Source organism: Furipterus horrens, unplaced genomic scaffold (assembly GCF_987537825.1).
Source record: "Furipterus horrens unplaced genomic scaffold, mFurHor1.1.pri manual_scaffold_17, whole genome shotgun sequence".
In the NCBI taxonomy this organism is placed as follows: domain Eukaryota; kingdom Metazoa; phylum Chordata; class Mammalia; order Chiroptera; family Furipteridae; genus Furipterus; species Furipterus horrens.
Genome location: NW_028327187.1, coordinates 75,260,066 through 75,280,244, shown reverse-complemented (window position 1 = coordinate 75,280,244; position 20,179 = coordinate 75,260,066). Strand labels below are relative to the sequence as shown.

General features: G+C 49.6%; 1 protein-coding gene across 4 annotated transcripts; it reads right to left on the bottom strand.

Moving 5' to 3' along the window:
• Positions 1 to 1,749: 1,749 nt before the first annotated feature.
• Positions 1,750 to 19,980, bottom strand: IKBKG (inhibitor of nuclear factor kappa B kinase regulatory subunit gamma). 4 transcript variants are annotated; one of them, XM_090265314.1, is made up of 10 exons: positions 19,641 to 19,980; positions 14,330 to 14,531; positions 9,282 to 9,493; positions 8,370 to 8,485; positions 5,380 to 5,532; positions 4,518 to 4,593; positions 3,306 to 3,449; positions 2,882 to 3,024; positions 2,609 to 2,670; positions 1,750 to 2,361 (listed from the first exon to the last, which is right to left on the bottom strand). In XM_090265314.1, the coding sequence occupies exons 2-10, from the start codon at positions 14,514 to 14,516 to the stop codon at positions 2,225 to 2,227; spliced, it is 1,230 nt and encodes a 409-aa protein (XP_090121440.1). In that variant the 5' UTR covers positions 14,517 to 14,531; positions 19,641 to 19,980; the 3' UTR covers positions 1,750 to 2,224. The 4 variants fall into 4 exon arrangements, with proteins under 4 accessions (XP_090121440.1, XP_090121439.1, XP_090121438.1 ...); XM_090265313.1 differs by having other exon boundaries at positions 8,370 to 8,488; positions 19,641 to 19,977; XM_090265312.1 differs by having other exon boundaries at positions 4,497 to 4,593; positions 19,641 to 19,976.
• Positions 19,981 to 20,179: the final 199 nt, after the last annotated feature.

Below are 20,179 nucleotides of genomic sequence, written 5' to 3'. Positions count from 1 at the left end.
GGATCCAGCAGCAGTGACCAGCTGGAGACAAGATGTCTTAAGAAACTACAGTCCCCATGCCTGCAAGGGCCTGCCCCGCACCAAACGCCAGCTTTCTTTGCCATAGAGCACCATGTGCCTTTGCAGCCCAGCGGCCACCATTACCCTGGAGAACATGCCCTCTAACATAGTTGCAGGTCCTGAAGACACTTGCCTGTGACGGCACTTGTCCTAATCTGTGGACTCCAAAAGATGCTCCCATACTGGGTTGAATGGTGGCTCCCACAAAATATGTACACATCCTGACTCCCAGAACTTGTGAATGTGATCTTATTTGGGAAAATGGTCTTTGTGGATATAATGAAGGTAAGGATCTTGAGGTGAGATCTTCCTGGATAGCATAGGTGAGTCCTAAATCCAATAACTTATGTCCTTATAAGAGACAGAAGACATGTTCAGACAAGAAGAGGTCATAGAGGCAGAGAGTAGACTGACACATCTACCAGCCAAGGAATACCAAGGGCTGCCAACAGAAGCTGGGAGAGTGGCCTTGAACTGATTCTTCATAAGGAAATCAACCCTGCCCATATCTGGATTTCAGACTTCTGGCCTCCAAAACTGTTAAAGAATGAATTCCTGGTATTTTAAGCCACCAAGTTTGTGGTCATTTCTTATAGCAGCCATGGGAAACTTATGTATCCCCCAAAACTAAAGTGCTCTTGAGAAAAACCGCAGGATTAGGATTGAAATGTAACACCCATGGGTGTAGAACCTGACTGCACCTTAATTTTTTTCCCCCAAGTACAATCTGCATTTAGACACGTGGGCTTCGGGAAATGGAAGACATTCCCACCCCTAGAGATACCAAGAAATCCCCCCAGTCCAGGCTTGTTTTCAGAATGGGCTGCTGGCCATCAAGGGCCAGTGCACCAAGGAGTAAATGATGTGTATTCTTCTACCTCCATTGTCTTTTTTTTTTTTAATTTTTTTTTAACAAACATTGCAGGGTAAATACCTATGGCTTTGACATCCTGGAAATATTCAGAATCTTGCAAAACAACAAGAGCCATTCCTAATCTGCCAGTCATTGCCAAGTGGCTTTCATTTGCAAAGCCAGAGTACTTGGGGCTGGTGCAAGGAACAACATCCCAAACTTCTGGAATGTGATGAAATGTGGCCACCACTACTCATGCTGAGTGGCAATGCTCTTGGGGAGAACAACAGCATGCTTCAGTGTTGGGAAAAGTGTTCTTGTGAAAAGCATCCCCCATCAGACCATGAGGTGGCCGCAACTCTAAACCCAAAGCCATGGAGGAAAGGTGGGTAAATGTGACTACATACAGATAACAAACTCTAAGTCCAAAACATGCTAGTACAAAGTCATGGTAGGAAAAGGTCATCGCAGCTTCCATCACACAAGAGCTGATCCCACTAACGACCAATGAGCTCTTACAATCCAGGGAACAAACACTAACAGCCCCATTGAAAAATGGGTAAAAAAATACAAACAAGCCATTCATGTTTGTTTGAATTGAAAAAGAACCCTGAAGCTCTGAAAGGTGCTCAAGCTCACTCTTAATAGAGAAGTACATGCCTGGTGGATGGCAAAACCCCACAGATTGACACCCCTCACTGGGGCAAGGCTATGGATAACGAGGGGAGAGCAGAAAACCACACTGTAGGCACCAGCACCACCTACCCCATTTGCAGATGCTCAGTGCAGCTGCTTCTAAGAATCCAACCCAAAGACACACAGGATTGATGCACATGGATTTTCACTCTGGTGTTATTTATGGCAATAAAAAGATTGACAACCCAAATGCTGTGACACAGCCTCCCAGTGGAACAGCACACAGCCCACAAGTGCACTGGCACTGCGGTGTGCTGGACCTGGACCAAAAGAAAGGGCCTCTTCCCATCTCAAGCTGTGAGGCAGTTCTAAGAGCCCCAGCCTTGATTCTTGACTCCCCTAGCTGAGGTGGAAGGAGCAGGAGCCCCAGAGGCAAGTGGTTCAAGCAGAAAGAACAAACAGAAAGAGCAGCACATCAGGCCTGGCTGGGACACCATGTGCCCTAGAAGAGGCCAACCAGCAGGCAGGGGAGCTAAAGCAGAAGTCCCTGCAGCTAGCTCTTGGGGCTCAAAGAAGAGGCCTGCTTTTTGTCACCTAGCCTGTAACTCAGAACTAGGCAGGCAGGAGAGGAAAGCACAAATTGCACTGCCCTGAGTTGGTCATCAGCAGGCGGCCCTACTGAATGCACTCCATGACATGTATCTGCAGGGTGTCAATATCAGGAGCTTGATACTGGCATTTGGGACAACAGTAGTCAGGTGGCTCCTCTGGGGGGCTTCGCCTCTGGCTGGGCAAGGGAAAGGACTGGTGAGCTGAAGAAAGAAAACAGGCACTGGTTATAGTGCAAACTGCAGGGAGGGGAGGAGAAAGAAAGTAGTGAGACTTGATGGGACCATCGAATCCAACTACCAGGGTCACCACCACCTTCTCTTTAGCATCCTCCCCCAGGGTGGAGGGGTACCAGTAAGGCGGGGCAGCCAATGCAAGCTCCCACCACCTAGGCTCCATGCACTGCCAGTACCCTGCCCTCCCCTACCCCTCCTCCTGCAGCTCACTCACCTGGGGCAGGGGCCAAGGGGGGCTGGGAGACCTCTACATGCCGCTTCCTCATATCTTCAATCCTTTGAGAAGAGAAACCATCCAATCAGTAAGTGCAAGCCAAGCTCCAAGTGGCATACAAAGCTGGTGGAAGGACAAGGGTGGTAGGAGGGGAGACAAAGGGACAGCTCATCCTACCCGGACAAGCCGGAAGCACTCTGTCTCTTGCACTTACTACGGGAGCCCCCACAGCACCCATCCTCCTCTGCATGGGGCACATGCTCCAAGGCCTACCTGGCGGACTCCTGACAGCTGGCCTTCAACCTGCTATACTCCCGCTGTAGCTGCTCCAACTGCTCCTGCAGGAGCTCCTTCTTTTCAGCCAGTTTCTCCCGCGCCTGCCTCTCAGCCTGGAAATCCGCCTTGTAGATATCCGCCTGGCAAAGCCAAGAGAGGGGGACATGCCCACCACCCATCAACCACTCATTGGACACTCTGTGCTGGGTACCAGGGAGCAAGGCAGAGCCTGCTCCCACCTTCCCATAGCCAGTGGCACAGACAGAGTCACCCCACGTGCACTGAAAGGTCAAGGAACAGTACAGGGGGCTCCAAGAGCTTCCAAGAAGCCACTGCAAATGTCGCCAGAGACATGCCAGGTCCCAGTACCAGTGGGCCTGGTCTACTCACCCACATGTAGACCACAGAGCAGAGCCCTCACCTGGGCCTTCAGCACAGGAACAGTCTCCATCACAATCTTGTGCTGCTCAGCCTCTTCTTTCAGCTTGTCAATTACTTCCTGTTTAGCCACCAGGGCCTCCTCAGCCTGCTGGAGCTGTTGCTTGAGATCTTCCAGCTGCATTCCCTAGGGAGGGGTGAGGGGAAGCTGACAACACTCAAGCTGCCCGAGGCTGGGATCATTTTCACCCCCAGGATGTCTGCTACTTCAGGCGAGAAGAACCGAGAGGAAGAGATCAGACCCAACTGGCCCACCAACCACAAGATGTCAGTGTGTGCATGGGCACAGGAAAGGTGGAGGCTGAAGAGGGGACTTCTGAGGTTATCTAGCACAACCTCCCACCCAGGCTGACATTCCCTTCCCAGAATCCCCAGCTGGACAGCCCTCCTTCAAAGGACAGGGGCCACACTTCCTCCTGAGGCCTCCCACTCCATGCTGAGCTGGTCTCCAACTAACACTCCACTATGTGCCCACTAAGCCAATATCCATTATTGGTACTTTCACTCTGCCACTAGTCAAAGGTCTGCTGTTTCCTCACATACACACTCACACAAACACCACTCACACACACACAAAGGTGCACTCAGACACAGTACAAATGGGCACACAAACAAATGCACACACAGACACATACAATAGACACGCACAGACGCACTCCCATAGACACACACATGCACGCGCGCACACCACTCAGCCTTCCCTCTGGAGATCAAAGGGCCATAGTTTTGTAATTAACTTTTCCTGTGTAACCAGTTTCAGGCTTTACCCTTATAAGTCTCCTCTGGGTACCTTCATGTTTCTTGAGCTCCTTCTTAAAATGTGATTGCTAGAAACTGAACCCAGTAAAGGTCTAATAAGGACAAACTAGAAAAGGGTTCCCAGCCCACTTTAACACTGGAATGGAAACATTCCTGGGGAAATCAAAACCAGCAGCCAAATGGTGATGGGTAGCAAAAGGACCACTATAGGCAGCTAGTAGCACAGCCCAAGTGTCCCCATCTCCCCATGGCCTGTCCTGAGCCATCAAACTGGAGCCTTGACAAAACTCTAGGGCAAGTCAAGTATCTTTCCCCAAAGCCAATATCCCCAAATTGGGGAGAGCAGGCCTTGTGGGAGAGGAACCAAGGCCAGCTCAGTCCCAGGTAGTCCTGGGGGCATCCCCACCATACTCACTCGATTTCGCTCACTGCTCACCATGCTGCTCTTGATGTGGTTGTCATAATCTTGGAAGAGCTGGTGATAGGCTACCTGTAGCTGCGCCAGCTTCCGCCTAAGAAAAAGGAATGTTCACTGGAGAAACCACCTTGTCCTCGTCCAGCCATAGCTTTTCCTGATTCCAACTCCACCCTCTTCCTTCATTCTACAAACCCGAATGGGGCTCCCAGGGCACATTTGTGCCTTAAAGGCCATCAGCTCCGAGGCACGCTTGACTAAATAGTTAATATCATTTTCCTTAAAACTAATATATTTTGAAAAATGAAAAGAAATGTTTATAATAAAATGGAACTGTACTGCACTCTTTAAAAAGTCAACTTCAGCCCTGGCTGGTGTGGCTCAGTGGACTGAGCACTGGCCTCCAAACCAAAAGGTCACTGGTTCGATTCCCAGTCAGGGCACATGCCTGGGTTGTGAGCCAGGTTCCCAGCTGAGGGCAAGCAAGAGAGGCAACCAATGTCTCTCCCTCTCTTTCTTCTTCCCTTCCCTTCTCTCTAAAAATAAATAAATAAAATCTTTAAAAGGAAAAAGAGTCAACTTCATGAAAAACAGAAAGGCAGAACTATTCTAGATTAAAGGATACTCAAAAGGCACACCAGCAAAAAGAATGAAGGATCCTGGACCAGACGCTGTTAACACATGAGCCAAATGGTGGAGTCTGAATATGGACTGGAAAATGGAAAATGTTATTGTATCAAAGATGAATCATTTGGGTGTGATAATGGTAAGTCACCAAATACAGCCCTCAGCCACGCAGTCCCTAGAAGGGCTTCCCCCAAGGGCAGAAAGCCACCAACAGCCATCTGGTCTCCACCTCTCCCATATTGGGTGCCCCACTCACTTCTCCTCCGAGGCAGCCTGGCGCTCCATGCGCAGGGCAGCCTCCATACTCTGGTTCTGCATGCGCAACTGATCCACCTGCACGCTGTGCTGCTGCTGTAGTGCCTCCCGCTCGCTCTCTAGCTGCCGGGCCTGCTCGCTGGCTGCCCGGGCCCTGGCATGGAGGAACGGGGAGGTCATGGTAGGGCCCCAGCAGGAGCGAGGGTGCTCACAGCATCCCTGCTATGCTGAGGACTGTCAGCAGAAGGAAGGTGGGAGACAGAGAACTAGAAGCTCTGCAGTCTACAGGGAGAAGACGGGCACTGGGAGCAGGGCACAGGGAGGAGTGAAGGTTCAGAACATCCTGTCAATGCAGAGCCAACACAATATGAGAAAGGGGGAGGCACAGTCACTGGAGACAGGGACAACTGCAGGGCACCAGGTTAGCAGTGACATGTTTGTGCCAATGCAGAGCCGGGCCAGCAACCAAGTACATGTGGCAAGGAGACCTTGGGCTGAAGTTCAGGTTTATGACATCCATTTTGAAAGTCCCTTAAAGGTGAAGGAGGTGATCCCAGAAGAGGATGCTGCTGGGGCCAGGGGAGAGGAGCCTCTAGGAACCATCCATCAGGTACCAATAGGTGGGTGCTCGGGGCCCTGGCCGGAGCAATCTCAGTGGAAGGGTCAGGAGATTGGGAGAAGAAGTGGAGGAAGCCAGCCAAGATAGGCCTTTCTAGACAGTAGGGGGAAGGGTAAGGTGAGAAATGAGGTAGGGCAGCTAGAGAGGCCAGGCAACTCTTTCCCTCCCAGTTGCTGTGCTGGAAGTGGCAAGGAGGTGGCTGGCCCACTTCAGTGGCTCATTTGGAGATCCAAACATCCACACCTGTAAGGAGAGCCTCCCACCTGCCTACCTAGGAGACAGCAATAGCCTTGGCAAGGAATTACTCTTTCCTTCTATACTCCCACTGTAACAGCTTATCTCTTCTGCCCTGGATACCCCCACAGCGCCCAGTCTTCTAATCCAGGCCTCGTACACCTCATGGCCCCCAATCTCCCATCTCCACACTCATATCTCCCTAAATATCCAGTTCTAGGTTCCAGCCATGTCATCATACTGTCCTGAGACCTTCCATTGTTCCCACTGTGAGGGCAATAATGAGTGTTTCTAGGTGGGGGTAGGTTACTGGGGGTTTTTCACTGGTCTATCTTCCACGTCCATCCAGATCCATTGAGCTCACATTTCCATCGGTGATTGGATAAAAATGAGGCACTGTTATCATCATCACCAGATGGAAATGCTGCCTGCCAGGGGCCCTAGAAAGAGGGGGAGGGTCATCCCAATGTGATAGTGCAGGGGCTCAGAGGGCAGGCATGTGTATGAAGTTTGAAGCTGTTTAAATGGCCACATTGAATTATCGAGATGCAAGCAAGGTTTTGTGCCCTAAGAAGTCCAGCTCCGCATTTATATGCTCAACCACATCAGGGAAGGACAGGAAAAGAGGCTGCCCACGAGCCTATGATTGCCAGAGTAAATGCCCCTACAGAGTAATTAACTGACCCAAGTCAGCTGCAAAACTGCACTGACAGTGTAAATCCTCCAGCAGCTTCTTTTATGTGCACAGAAGAATGACAGGCAAGAAAGATACCAAACTGTCCTCAAAACTACACATGACTTTAGAAACACAGAGGTACAGAAGACTATACAGGAGAAAACACCAGAATGCAATGAGCCAGAGACAAGGAGGCTCAGGCTTCCGATGCCTTTCTTCTCAAGTCTGATTTCTAAATGGAAGCGTATTCACACTGTCTTCCACATCACTCTGATGATGGGAGGGGAACACTCCTCACTGCTCCTCTAGCCTCTTTCAGGAAGGTGTCCCTGACACCACCCAATGCACCCTAATCACCTACTGCTCTGGGAGAGCTAGGGCCACCCCTGTCAGCAGGACATCCTTCTGGAGGGCAGCAGCTGAGTGGCATGGGAACCACAGAAACATCTGTGCCCCTTGACCTAATGACTTCACTTGTGGGAACCCTCCTTTGCAGAAAAGAGCAACTGGCAGGCCTGAGACAACCAGCTTCAGAAGGGCCACTTGCAAGGCTGGCCCTCAGGTGGCACATGGGCAGTGAGCTGGTGCAAGTCCCCTAGGTCAACATGACACTTTCCCTACTGATAATGGTAGTCCCTGCACCTGGACTGCTTGCACAATAGGGCGGTTTACGCAGAGCACCTGCTTTCCTCCAGGACAGTGGTTCTCAACCTGTGGGTCGCAACTCCTTTCAGGGTCGAACGACCCTTTCACAGGGGTCGCCTAAGACCATCAGAAAACCCATATATAATTACATATTGTTTTTGTGATTAATTACTATGCTTTAGTTATGGTTGGGGGTCACCACAACATGAGGAACTGTATTAAAGGGTTACGGCATTAGGAAGGTTGAGAACCACTGCTCCAGGAGTTGGGAAATTTGGTACGTGCCTGGCACAGGGGGCCCACATGACCAGCCCCCAATAAGACCCAGGGCGCTGGGTCTCAAGTGGGTTCCTTGGGTCTGCAGTAGTACATTTTTCGCTACTGAAGAGGGGAGAGTACTTGGCAGGCCCCTCACAGGATTGAGGGAAAGAAGAAGCCTAAATCCTGGGGTTCTCTACCCCTGATGTGTGTCCTCTGTCCTTGCAGGTCCTGGAGTGCACCCTTCCCCTGTAATAAACCTCAGCTGTGAGGGCACTGGGAGTACTTCCAGGGACTCTCTGTGGGTCTCGGGTACGCTCCTGTCCTCCACAGATGCCCCCTAAGGAAATAATTCAAACTCCAACAAAAGGTCAGAGAGCCCAGAAGTGCTGCTGGGACCCAGGTCCCAGACATCTGGTTCACAGCTCAGCCCCATGCACTCACTCACCAAATCCTCCAGTCCATCCTCTCACAGAGGAACCTCTGGAGGCTCCTAAACTGCCTCCTTCTCAGGTACCCTGACAGTGGCCTCCAGGATGGGCTTTCCCTCCCCACTCACCTGCCCTCCAAAGCCTGCCGATCCTTGGTGGCAGCCTCCAAGCGACTCTGGCTCTCCTGGAGCTCCCCCAGCAAGGATGTCACCTGGGCTTTCACCGAGGCCTTGTCCTCAGCCATCTGCTACATAGAAAAAAGCCACTTCCTGTCAGCAATGGTTTCTCAGCAGCTGCCCACTCCTGGTGGCCCCAAACCCTAGGGCAGCCTGCAAGTGCTAATATGTGTTACCCTGAGTGCTTCTCTCCTGCCCTGGGCACCCCTACTCACCTTACCTCTCACCTCCTGTAGTATGCCAACCCCAGCAAGGCAACTGAGGCAATGGAAAGGGATTGAGTCCCATGAGCCCATTCTCCCAAGCCCCACCTAATCTCTGCGGACAGGGCACGACAAGACCCAGGGACACCAGAGCACAGAGGGGCCTCAAGTCTCATAAGGCTGACAACCAGGTCATGAGGGCTGGGCCTAGCAGGAACCTCTCAGCCTCCCTAAAACTCAATGCCAAGGGAGGCAAAACACAAAGACAGCAACAAAAGTACATGCTTCCTTCCACAGGCCTGGGGCCACTAGAAGGTAAGATGGACTGACACTGTTTCCAGAAGGCCTCCAGCAGCATCAAAATTCAAGAGCTGTCCACACTCTCCATTGCCTGCTTTCCCTCGTCAAGCTATCTGGACCTGGGCCCCCTGTGACCTCCGGCTGCTCCAGCCCACAGCTGAGGTTCGGTCCTCCCCATACCTGACCCCTCTGCAGTAACCCCTCTGTAGTAATCACCACTCTTGAGGGTGTTCTCAGGGACCTCTCTGGAAACACTGACGTCCCTGTGGGTTTTCAGAACGGATGTGGCTGGTGAAACAGGTGACCAGAGCCCCTAGCTCACCCACTCCTGGGAAAGGGCCTGCCCTGCGCCCTTGGCTACCTGTTGACATCTCTTTAGCCGCTCCACGTCCTGCAGAGCCTGCTCCCTCTGCCTCTTCAGGTCAAGCTTCTCCAGATTCAGTCTCTCCACCAGTGTCCTGGCCTCCTGGAATTTCTGTACAAGGAACTCCTTCTCCTCCCTCTGGCTGCCCTGAAAACGCTGCAGCTCCTCACAGCACTCTCGCAGCATTTGGTTGCTCTGCCGGATGGCATCTGGTAGCAGAGGAGACAGCACAGGGGAGGTGAGACCAGGCAGCCGGCCTGCCAGCCCATCCCTGGGCCTGTCACAGTGCCTTCCCCATAATACCGTGCTGCCTCTCACACAGAGAGACGGCTTCAAAACACTTTTATTTCATGAAACACTTTCAAAATCAACTATGCTAATGATATGCCCCTAGATTTCTCCAACAAAATACTGAGCATATCAACTTCACTTAGAAGTGTGTGCCAAGCCCTGGCTGCTGTGGTTCAGTGGATTGAGCATCAGCCTGCGAGCCAAGTGTCGCTGGTTCGATTCCCAGTCAGGGCACATAACTAGGTTGCACGGCAGGTCCCCAGTTGGGGGCGTAAGTGAGAGGCAACCACACAGTGAAAAAAAAAAAGGAAGTGTGTGCCAAATGTCATTTTATTTCTTAGTGATTCTGGAACTCATTTGTATTCTGGTGGGAGTCAGAGGCATGCCTCCCCTAGAGTAGTTAATCACTCACTATCTTTGGGATCAGGAGATTCTAACCTACCTACAGACTCAGGGTATGATCGCTAAAGCAAGCTTCCCTGAGACATTGCTGGCTACAGCCTGGGAGGGCCAGAAGGCTTGAAGTGGACTAGTTCCTTACCTCTCTGAGGCTCACCATCCTCATCTGTATGTTTAATGGGGACAATCGTACCCATCTCACAGGATGACGAGGGTTAAGTGACAAAGCAGACAAAGCACCTGGTACACAACACAAATTCAAGAAAGAGCTAGTCCTGCTCTCACCAGGCTGAAAAATGAACATTTGTAAATACTACACAATCAGCAGAGGCCATGGAAAGGAGAGCCATACACCCAGGGGACACTCCAGGCAGCAGAAGACCATCACTAGTGACAAAACTGATCAGTGACGTGCAAAAGTTCTAGCAACTACAGAGCTGTATAAGATGAGGGCAGGCAGTAGTTTCATGTCACCCTCCGGTCAAAACCCTTGACGACCTAACTAGTTCCCACTAATGGAACATTTCTTTCACTAGAACTTCAGTGGCTTCTGAGCATGGCTCCAAAGCTACCTTCTGTACTCTATTGTCCCCATGTGACTTGTCCTCTGCAGGAGCTCAAAGCCCTCCTGCCCTGGGCACACTGCTCCCCCACCAACCTCCACCTGTTGCAAGCCTGCCCAGCCCCTATCTGAGGCTCAGCTCATGCACAACTTCTTTTTTCATTGAGGTAAAATGCACAGAACATCAAATTCACTATCTTAACTACTGGGATTGATTTTTAAAAAGAAGAAGAGCCCTGGCTGGATGGACCAGTGGCTTGAGTGCCAGCCTGCAAACCAAAGGGTTGCCAGTTCGATTCCCAGTCAGGGCACATGCCTGGATTGCACGCCAGGTCCCCAGTTGGGGGCACACGAGAGGCAACTACATGAGAGGATAAATGGTGATGGAAGGACACTGGACTTGGGATAGAGAACACAAAATACAGTGTACAGATGATGTTTTGTGGAATTGGGCACCTGAAACCTGTATACTTTAGTTAACCAATGTCACCCAAATAAATTCAATAAAAAGGGGGAAAAAAAACTATTATAAAGTCCAGTTGACCCTTGACCAACATGGGTTTGAACTGCTCAGGCCCACTTATATCTGGATTTTACAGCAGACCCTCAGTATCCCTGGGTTTCGAATCCACAGATTCGACCAATCTCAGATTGAAACAGTGTTTTTGATCCACAGCTAGGAATCTGTGGATGTACAGGGCCTATAGTATGCATTATTCTCCACCTTTTTATAAAAGGGAATTGAGCATCTGCAGATTTTAGCATAGGGTTGGGGAGGAGTCCTGGACCCAATCCCCCAGGGATACCTAGGGAGGACTATTGTTACGTTTTTGGTGAATCAAGTTATACGCAAATATTCAACTGTGATGGGGTCAATAACCCTGACTCCCGTGTTGTTAAAGGGTCAACTATATACAGTCATTCGATGGTTTTAATGTATTCACAACCCCTGGCTGGTTTGGCTCAGTGGATTGAGCGTCGGCCTGCGAGCTAAGTGTCGCTGGTTCGATCTTCCAGTCAGGGCACATCAGAGAAGGAAAACTCTGACTCCAAAAAACCTCCGCTGCCTTGCGGCATACCTCTTCAGGGGAAAGGCTAGGGGAGTAAACCCCGACAGAAAATCCGGAGCCGGAGTCCCTAAGGCGGTTTGACGTTGTAGTCATCACCGGCAACTCCTGCGGCGCACCTGAAGCCAAGTTGTATTGACTCCGCCTTTCCCTTGGACCCTTCAGCTGCGAAGAGAGGGGGGGTCTGCTGCATGGGCAACAGCAGACCCTCCATATCACCCCGCCCAGGCTCTGTAGCTTCAGCTTCACTGGAGAGGACACTCCAGCGTCATCGCAAGATGTCGATTCAACACGGGAGGAGACAGATACCGTGTCACTCCCGAGTCGGACTGCACAGCCATTCTCGGCGGTGCAGATAGACTCTTAAGAAGCTACACCATCGTCTCTCGAGACGGACGGCTGCCGACGACAATGTATTCACAAAGCTGTGCAGCCATCACCACTATGTAAGTACAGAACATTTCCATCACCCCCAAAAGAAACCCCATCCTCACTGGCAGTCACTTCCCCAATGTCGCCAGCCCCTGGTAACTACTCATCTGGTTCTCTCTCTGGACTCATCGCTCCTGGACATGTCACATAAATGAACTCCTACACTAGGGTCATGCAACTTCTTCTATACAGTTTCCCCCAAAACATTCCAATCAAAGGAATTGTTCTCCCTCCTGTCCCCTCCTCCATAGACAAAATCATGAGCATCAAGCGGGATAGACACCTTTAAGACCTCAGGGGTTTGGCCCAGGGCCTGACCCTCAGCACCTATTTAGCAGAAACATGTGGAGCCAACCTACTGCACAAGTGTGGGTCAGGTAGCACAGGTGGAGGTCATGCAGCCACAAGGCCTCCACCTGCCACTGGAGCCTCAGCTCCCTGTGGGGGAACTGGGGGTGCCATAGTCCTTGCACTGATGGCGTACCACACTCCCACTCTAGAGTCCCCCTTGCCAGAGTGCTCTCCTGGGCATGATCAGAGGACACATATAGCTGTGGAGGATGAGCTATCTACCCACCCCCAACCTGGCTGCCAACTCCATGTAGCCCCAACACAGCAAGACAGATGACAACCTCTGGGGACACTGTTGGTGATCATAACTGGACGGGTGCTACTAGCAACTAGTGGGTAGAGGCCAGAGATGCTGCTCAATACCCTGAAGTGCCCAGGACACTCCCCAGATGTCTGAGCACTGAGATGGAGGAGTCAGCCCTGAAGGCAGGCAGGTCTTGTTGGCCCTCTGTGCTCCAAACACAGCTGTCTCCAAAGCAGGCCAGGCCTCCAGAACACCAACCAGCCCCTTGGGGGCAAGCTGACTGCACTGGACCCTTTCCATCCCGCAAGGAAAGGCAAATCGTCTTGACAGGATAAAAGACATATATTCCAGGAATGGGTTTGGTGCTCTAACTGCAGAGCCTCAGCCAGGACCACTCTCTGAGGCTTACAGAGCATGTGACTTATCAGCACAGGGCCCCACACAATATCCCATTGCACTGGGGACACACTATCCAGCAAAAGAGGTGGGAGAGTGGCCTTATGACTATGGCCTCCACTGGTTGTGTCACATGCCAACTCACCAGTCCACTATGATAGTCGATGGCTGATTAAAAACAACTGAGACACTGGCCTGGGGGCAATTTCTGCAAGGATGAGCCACCATCTTCCAGGATATGGTATACACAGGAGCTATGACCTTTATAAGCCCTGAGTTCCCAACATGAACCAAAGGATGAAGCAAAAGAGGCCATGTGCCCCATCACTGCGCATGACCCACCTAGGGAGTCTGTGCTGCTTCTCCCTGCTACTCTGGGCTTGGCAGTTTAGAAGGTCCCCACAGCTGAATTAGAAGCTAGGGGTGCCACCTGGGCACCTGGGGCTACTCATAAGTACCAAAGGAGTAGCAGGCCAGATCTGGAACCCCAAGGGTGTGGTTACAAGGAGGGGGTCCACTGTCATACGGGAAAGGTGGCGGATGTACCGCACCAAGGACAGCCACGTCACCTGACAGGCATAGTACATCAGCCACTGGGACCGGAAAAGCTGCTCCTGATACAGGTGAGGACAAAGAGTAAGTGGGAGCTGTGATAGATACAGGGATAGTATGGCCAGGAAAAAACTCAACCCCTAGCCACTGGTGGGGAGGGGGCTGCTGAAAGATTGACCTTCAACTGAGGGCTCTTCACAGAGCTGCCAGGCATCTGGCCCAGGGTCAGGAGCCAAAGGCTCCTCCCTTTCCCAAAGCAGCCCACAGGCCCTTCCCAGGCAGGCCACGCCCCCTCCAGGACACCCAAAGCAGGCCATGCTCCTTCCCAGGATAGCTAGCCCTTAATGACTGACTCATCAGCATGGAAATATAAAGGCCTGGCCATGTTGACCCAACTTGGGACAACTCAGAAGGGTCATTCCAGCTCTTTGTAGGGTCAGCCTGCACAGCAGCCCAGCTTCTTTTTCTGCCCACTTGTTTCTTCCCTGTCCTTCCTTTCTCTTCCCTAGTTTTGGTCCTCAGAGCACTCAGAGCACAACAAACGTCCTGCACATTAATCTCCATCTCACATTATGCTTCCAGGGAACCCCACCTGAAACACCGAGGGAGGATGACTGAGTCTGAATCACTAGCTGGCTCTTACATGCACCCCCAGATCCAATAAATGCAGAGGCACAGGTGAATAGAATAAGCCTTCCCGCAGCACAACTGGGTCCCCTGGCTTTTTACTCCACACACCCACTGTCCTCACCTCGGAGCTCTTGATTCTCCTCCAGACAGCGCTGGAAGGTCTCAGGAGCACCCTGCTCTGAAGGCAGGTGGAGCATGGCCGACTTCCCCAGAGAAGACTCTTCACCCAGCATGTCCTGGTCCCCAGCTGGGCCACTGCTGGGCTGCACCATCTCACAGAGCTGGTTCTTCCAGGGGGGCCTGATCATCCAATAAGTCAAGGTCTGGAAGAGAAAGACAGCACAGTTGTCACACGAGACCTGTGCAGAATTCTCTTACCCTGCAGGATGAGGAATGTAGTCTGTGCAGCAGTTTTGGGGTCACACTTTAAGCAGAATGCCAAGCACCTTGTCAAGTGTAATAGGATGTTAAAATGGGCTTTTTGGTCTAAAAGGTGATACATACTTCCATTCCAAAGGGAGGTGCAGGCCCATATGTGGGACTTGGAAACGCCATGGTTCAGCATTGGTTATAAACTCTGTCTAGCACCTGTCTCTGGGCTGTAAATTGAAATTAAGAATTTCACTAAAGGGGAGAAATTAGAAAGAGGATTATTTTTTGGAGGGATATGTCAGTGTGCTAGGAATCCTACCCCATACTCACATGTCCAAGAAGGAGTGAAGGGTGTAAGCCTCTCACCTAGTGCACTGGGTTGAATAGTGGCCACCAAAGAGTGTGTCTATGTCCTGACCCCCAGAACCTGTGGACATGACCTTATTTGGAAAAACAGCCTTTGCAGATGTAATTAAGTGAAGGATCTTGAGAGATCATCCTGGATTGGGGTGGTCCCTAAATCCAATGACAGGTGTCCTTATAAGAGATAAAACAGGAGATGACACAAACACAGAGGAAAAGCCATGTGAAGGTGGAGGCAGAGACTGGAGTGATGTGGCCACAAGCCAAGGAATGCCCAGAGCCACCAGAAGCTGAAAGAAGTAGGAAAGATCCTCCCCTACAGCCTCTGGAGGGAGCATGGCCCTGCTGATACTTGATTTCATACTTCTGGCCTTCAGAACTTGGAAAGGATAAATTTCTGTTGTTTTAAGCCACCGGGCTTGTGGTCATCTTTTACGGCAGCCCTAGGAAATTAATATACTTAGTAAGAGGGGCTTTGAGGAGACTAGTCAGAACCTGATGAGTGTTCCCTGGAACTGAGGGGCCAAAGGGTACATCTTGTATCTGACATGTGCTGAGGAATATGAAAGTGGGAGCTGGGCTCACAACCTAAGATAGTGAGGCAGGGACACACTGAGCTGTTCCCATTCTCTTGTGAATTAAGAGTAGAGGTAGGCCACGCATGACAGCACCAGCCTAGAGCCCTTTTACATCCTGTCCAAGAAGACTGACTACCTGGAGTTACAGGCCAATCTCAATACAAATTTCCAGGCCTGAGCTGATAGGCTTAACACCAGATAAACTTGAACATTTCACTATTACAATGAACACCCCACAAACCCATCAGCAGTATCTGACCAACCACTGATCCTTCCCTAAGCTTCCAGAACAGCCCACTCTCCTGGTTTTCCCTCTACCTTACTGGCTGCTCATATAGTTTCTCACTGAATCCTCCTCCTCAACCCATCCCTTCATGTTGTGCTGCCCCAGGGCTATATTCTGGAATCTCTTCTCTCATCAATCTACAGTCACTCCAGTATGTATTAATTCCTTCCAGCCTCACGACTTTAACCCCTATCTTAATGTTTATGATGCCCAAAATTAGACCTCTTTCCTGAACTCCAGATTCACATATCAAACTCAGCATCTCCATTTGGAACCTAGTAGTCCTAGCAAAATTAATTTCTCTAAAAATGCACTCCTGACAGTCCCCCAAACTCAGTTCCCCACAGCCTTCCTTATTATCAGTTGATGGCACATCCATCCTCCAGTTATCAGGACAAATACTTCAGAGCCCTTCTTGACTCCTCTCTGTCTCTCACAGCTTACATCTAATCTACCAGGAAATGCTGTCAAAATGTATCCCAGAATCTATTTGATGACACTAAGTAATTAATGTTAACTATTTTGGTGTGATAGTGATATTGTGGTTATGTTTTTTTCAAAGTCCTTTCTTAGAGATGAATACTGGAATATTTATAGATGGTGTCCAAAATTCACTTTGAAATAATGGGGGAACTCCATTATTTCACATAAATGCTCATAGCATCATTACTCATAACAGCCAAAGAGTGGAAATAATCCAAATGTCCATCAACTGATGAATAAACAAAATCTAGTATACTTACACGCTACAACATGGACAAATCTTACAAACAAAATGCTAAGAAAAATGCCCTGACTGGTGTGGCTCAGTGGATTGAGTGTCAGCCTGTGAATTGAAAAATCACTGGTTCAAGGCGGCAGTGGTGGCTGTGGGCTGCTGGCAGAAAGTGCAGTCACACATTAAAAAAAGCAGGGAGGAACACCTGGGGAGCACTCATAGCACCAGACCAGACCACACAGCTCACGGTTCCAGCACCAGGGAAAATAAAGCCTCATTGTTTCTGACTGTGAAAACAAGTAGGGCTTGGGGCAGTAGAAGAAACTGTTGACCTCTCAGCAGAGTCTGTTTGTTTAGAGGTCCCCCACGGTCCTAGAACATCCACAATCCCACCCACTCTGGGAATTACAACCAGGACAATAGCTAGAGGGGTGTCAGTCCCATACGGGAAGCAGGAGAAGTTCCTGGAAAAGGGGTGAGTGCTAAGCAAGCGGCATTGTTCCCTCTCAGACCCCTCCCCCACATACAGTGCCACAATGTGGTGAAACAGATCACCTTCTACTTACTAATACCTAAGGCTCTGCCCCTTCCAATAGTAGGTGCAACAGCTCTACCTAAGACACAGAGGCAAACACAGAAGCCTGTCAAGATGAGGAGACAGAGAAGTATGGCCCACAAGAGGCAGCAGATCAAGGTTCCAGTGAGAGAACTAAGTGAAGAGAGATAGCCAACCTGACAGATGTAGAGTTCAAAACACTGGTGACAAAGATGCTCACAGACTTGGCAGATATACTTAAGTAGGACAAACGCAGAACAGAAGAAGTGAAGGAAAATCCACACAAAACCAATGGTGAAGGGAAGGAAACCGGGGTTAAAATCAATGATTGGGAACATAAGGAAGAAAAAATAGTCAACCAGTACAGAATGAAGAAAGAAGAATTTTAAAAATATGAGGAGAGGCTAGGGAACCTCTGAAACAACTTTAAACATGCCAACATCCGAATCATAGGGGTGCCTGAAGGAGAAGAGAAAGAGCAAGAAATTGAAAACTTATGTGAAAAAATTATGAAGGAAAACTTGCCAAATTTGGCAAAGGAAACAGACATACAAGTCCCTGAAGCACAGAGAGTCCCAACCAAGCTAGACCCAAAGAGGACCACACAAAGACACATCATAATTAAAATGCCAAAGCTTAAAGATAGAAAGAGAATCTTAAAAGCAGCAAGAGAAGAGAATTACCTACAGAGGGGTTCCTATAAGACTATCAGCTGATTTCTCAAAAGAAACTTTGCAGACAGAAGGGACTAGCAAGAAGTATTCAAAGTGATGAAAAGCAAGGACCTACAACCAAGATCATGCTACCAAGCAAAGATATCATTTAGAATGGAAGGGCAGATAAAGTGCTTCCCAGACAAGGTAAAGCTAAAGGAGTCCATCCTCACCAAACCCTTATTATATGAAATGCTAAAAGAAAAAGAGGACCAAAATTATGAACATTAAAATGACAACAAACTCACAACTATCAACAACAGAACCTACAAAAATAAAAACAAAAACAAACTAAGCAAACAACCAGAACAGAAACAGAATCATAGGTACGGGGATCATTTGGAGGGTTATCAGCTGGGAGGGGGAAGGGCAAAAAATGGGGAAGTGTGCAGGGATTAAGAAGCATAACTGGTAGGTGAAGGGGAGCAAAGGGAAAAGAAATTGGGACAACTGTAACAGCATAATCAATAAAATATACTTTAAAAAAAGAAAAAGAAAGGTCGTCATTTCGATTCTCAGTCAGGGCACATGCCTGGGTTGCAGGCCAGCTCCCCATTTGGGGGCATGCAAGAGGCAACCAATTGATGTTTCTTTCGAACATCAATGTTTCTCTCTCTCTTTCTCTCTCTCTCTAAAAATAAATTAAAAATAAAATCGTTTTTTAAAAAAAGAACAAAAACAACTCACAAAAGACCACATATTGTATGATTCCATTTATATGAAATGTACAGAATAAGCAAACATATAAAGATAGAAAGATTAGTGGATGCTTAAATGTAGGGGAGATGGAGTGACAGTGGTGATAGCTAAAAGGGTACAGTTTCTTTTTGAAGTGATAAAAATGTTCAGGAATTACTGGTGATGTTTGTAGAACTCTGTGAATATACTAAAAACCAGTGAACTGTACACCTAAAATGGATGGATTTTGTGCTGTGTGAACTGTATCTCAATAAAGCTGTTATTGAAAATAACAACAATGAGAAAATATTGTAAAGGGTATGTATTAAAACAAAATTAGCCATGAATTGATAATTGTTGAAGCTGGGATGTGAGTACATGGGATTTAAATACTATTCTTCCTATTTTTGTACATCTTTGAAATTTTTCATACTAAAATACTCAAAACACCATCATTGCTCACTTGTATTACTGCAATAACCTAACATGTCGCCCTGTTCCTAATCTTGACCACTACATTTGGCCAAAAAAATCAGTCTAAAAAGTAATTTCAATCATTTCCCTCGTCTAATCAGATCCATCATGGCTTCTCAATGCCCTTCATGTAAAAGCCAAAGTCCCTACAGGGGCCTACAAGATCCTGTACCATCTGATTCCCCATTGCTCCATCTCCAAGTATCTCAGTCACTCTGCTCCAGCTATAGTGGCCTCCTTGCTGTTCTTCGAACACGCCATGATGGCCCATTCATCCTCGAGTCACACAAACGGTTTAAGGTCAGGCAGACATTAATCGTTTTGCAAAGTGAGCAAATGAAGGCACATAAATTAAGATAGCTGCCAAACTGTATCAGGGCCTTTTTAAAGAACTTAACAACCTCAAATGCAGTCAAGTTTGATGAACGGAAAATGTTTCCGAACTAGAGTCATCCATAAACTAGGGGTGTGGTCAAACTCCGCGGCAGCGGAGGAGGGACATGAGGAAACAGTCCCCGCTCGCTGCCAAAGTAACTTGGGTCCTGCAGCGGCCACGCCTGGGTCAGTGCTCTAAAAGTGGGAGGTAGAAAAACAACGGGGCCCAAAGGCGTAGGAAGCCTGGATGTCCGGGGGAACCTAGGAGGTGGAGGAACGCCCACTGATGGCACCCTGTCTTCCGGAAAGAGGACCACACCTGTCAGCAGAATCGGTCCGACGTGAGATGAGGGGGAGCTGCGTGCCGCGGGCACTCCTCAGGCGCCGTCGCTCCAAGGAAGTCCCGGTTCCGCAGTAGCTCTGCCCTTCTCCCGCGGCTGAAATTCCCACTTCCGGCTTCCGGTTTCATGTGTGGGATCCGGAAGTAAAGCACGCAAGCCCCGCCCCACCCAGGAGGCCGGCTAGAGACATGGGGGTTGTTTTAAAAGGAAGCCTCCGCCGGTCCGCAGGACGTCCCCCAGTGATATCCACCACCTGCTACTTTTCTGGCGTCAAACATATATTTCCCCTTGTCTCTCGGGTGGAGAAAGCCAGTCTATTGTTGCTCGGAAGCCCCGCCCCTCCGGGGGAGGAGCCACGACGGAGCAATTTAATAGGACTGGTTTGACCCCAGTCAGCGTCTGGTCCGCCAGGGGGCGGGACCGTGCCGTGAATGTGTCTCCAGGAGGCGTGGCCACGCTGCCGGCGGAGGTGGAGCCCATCTCCAGGGCGCAGGGCCGCCGAGGGGGCGAAAAGCCG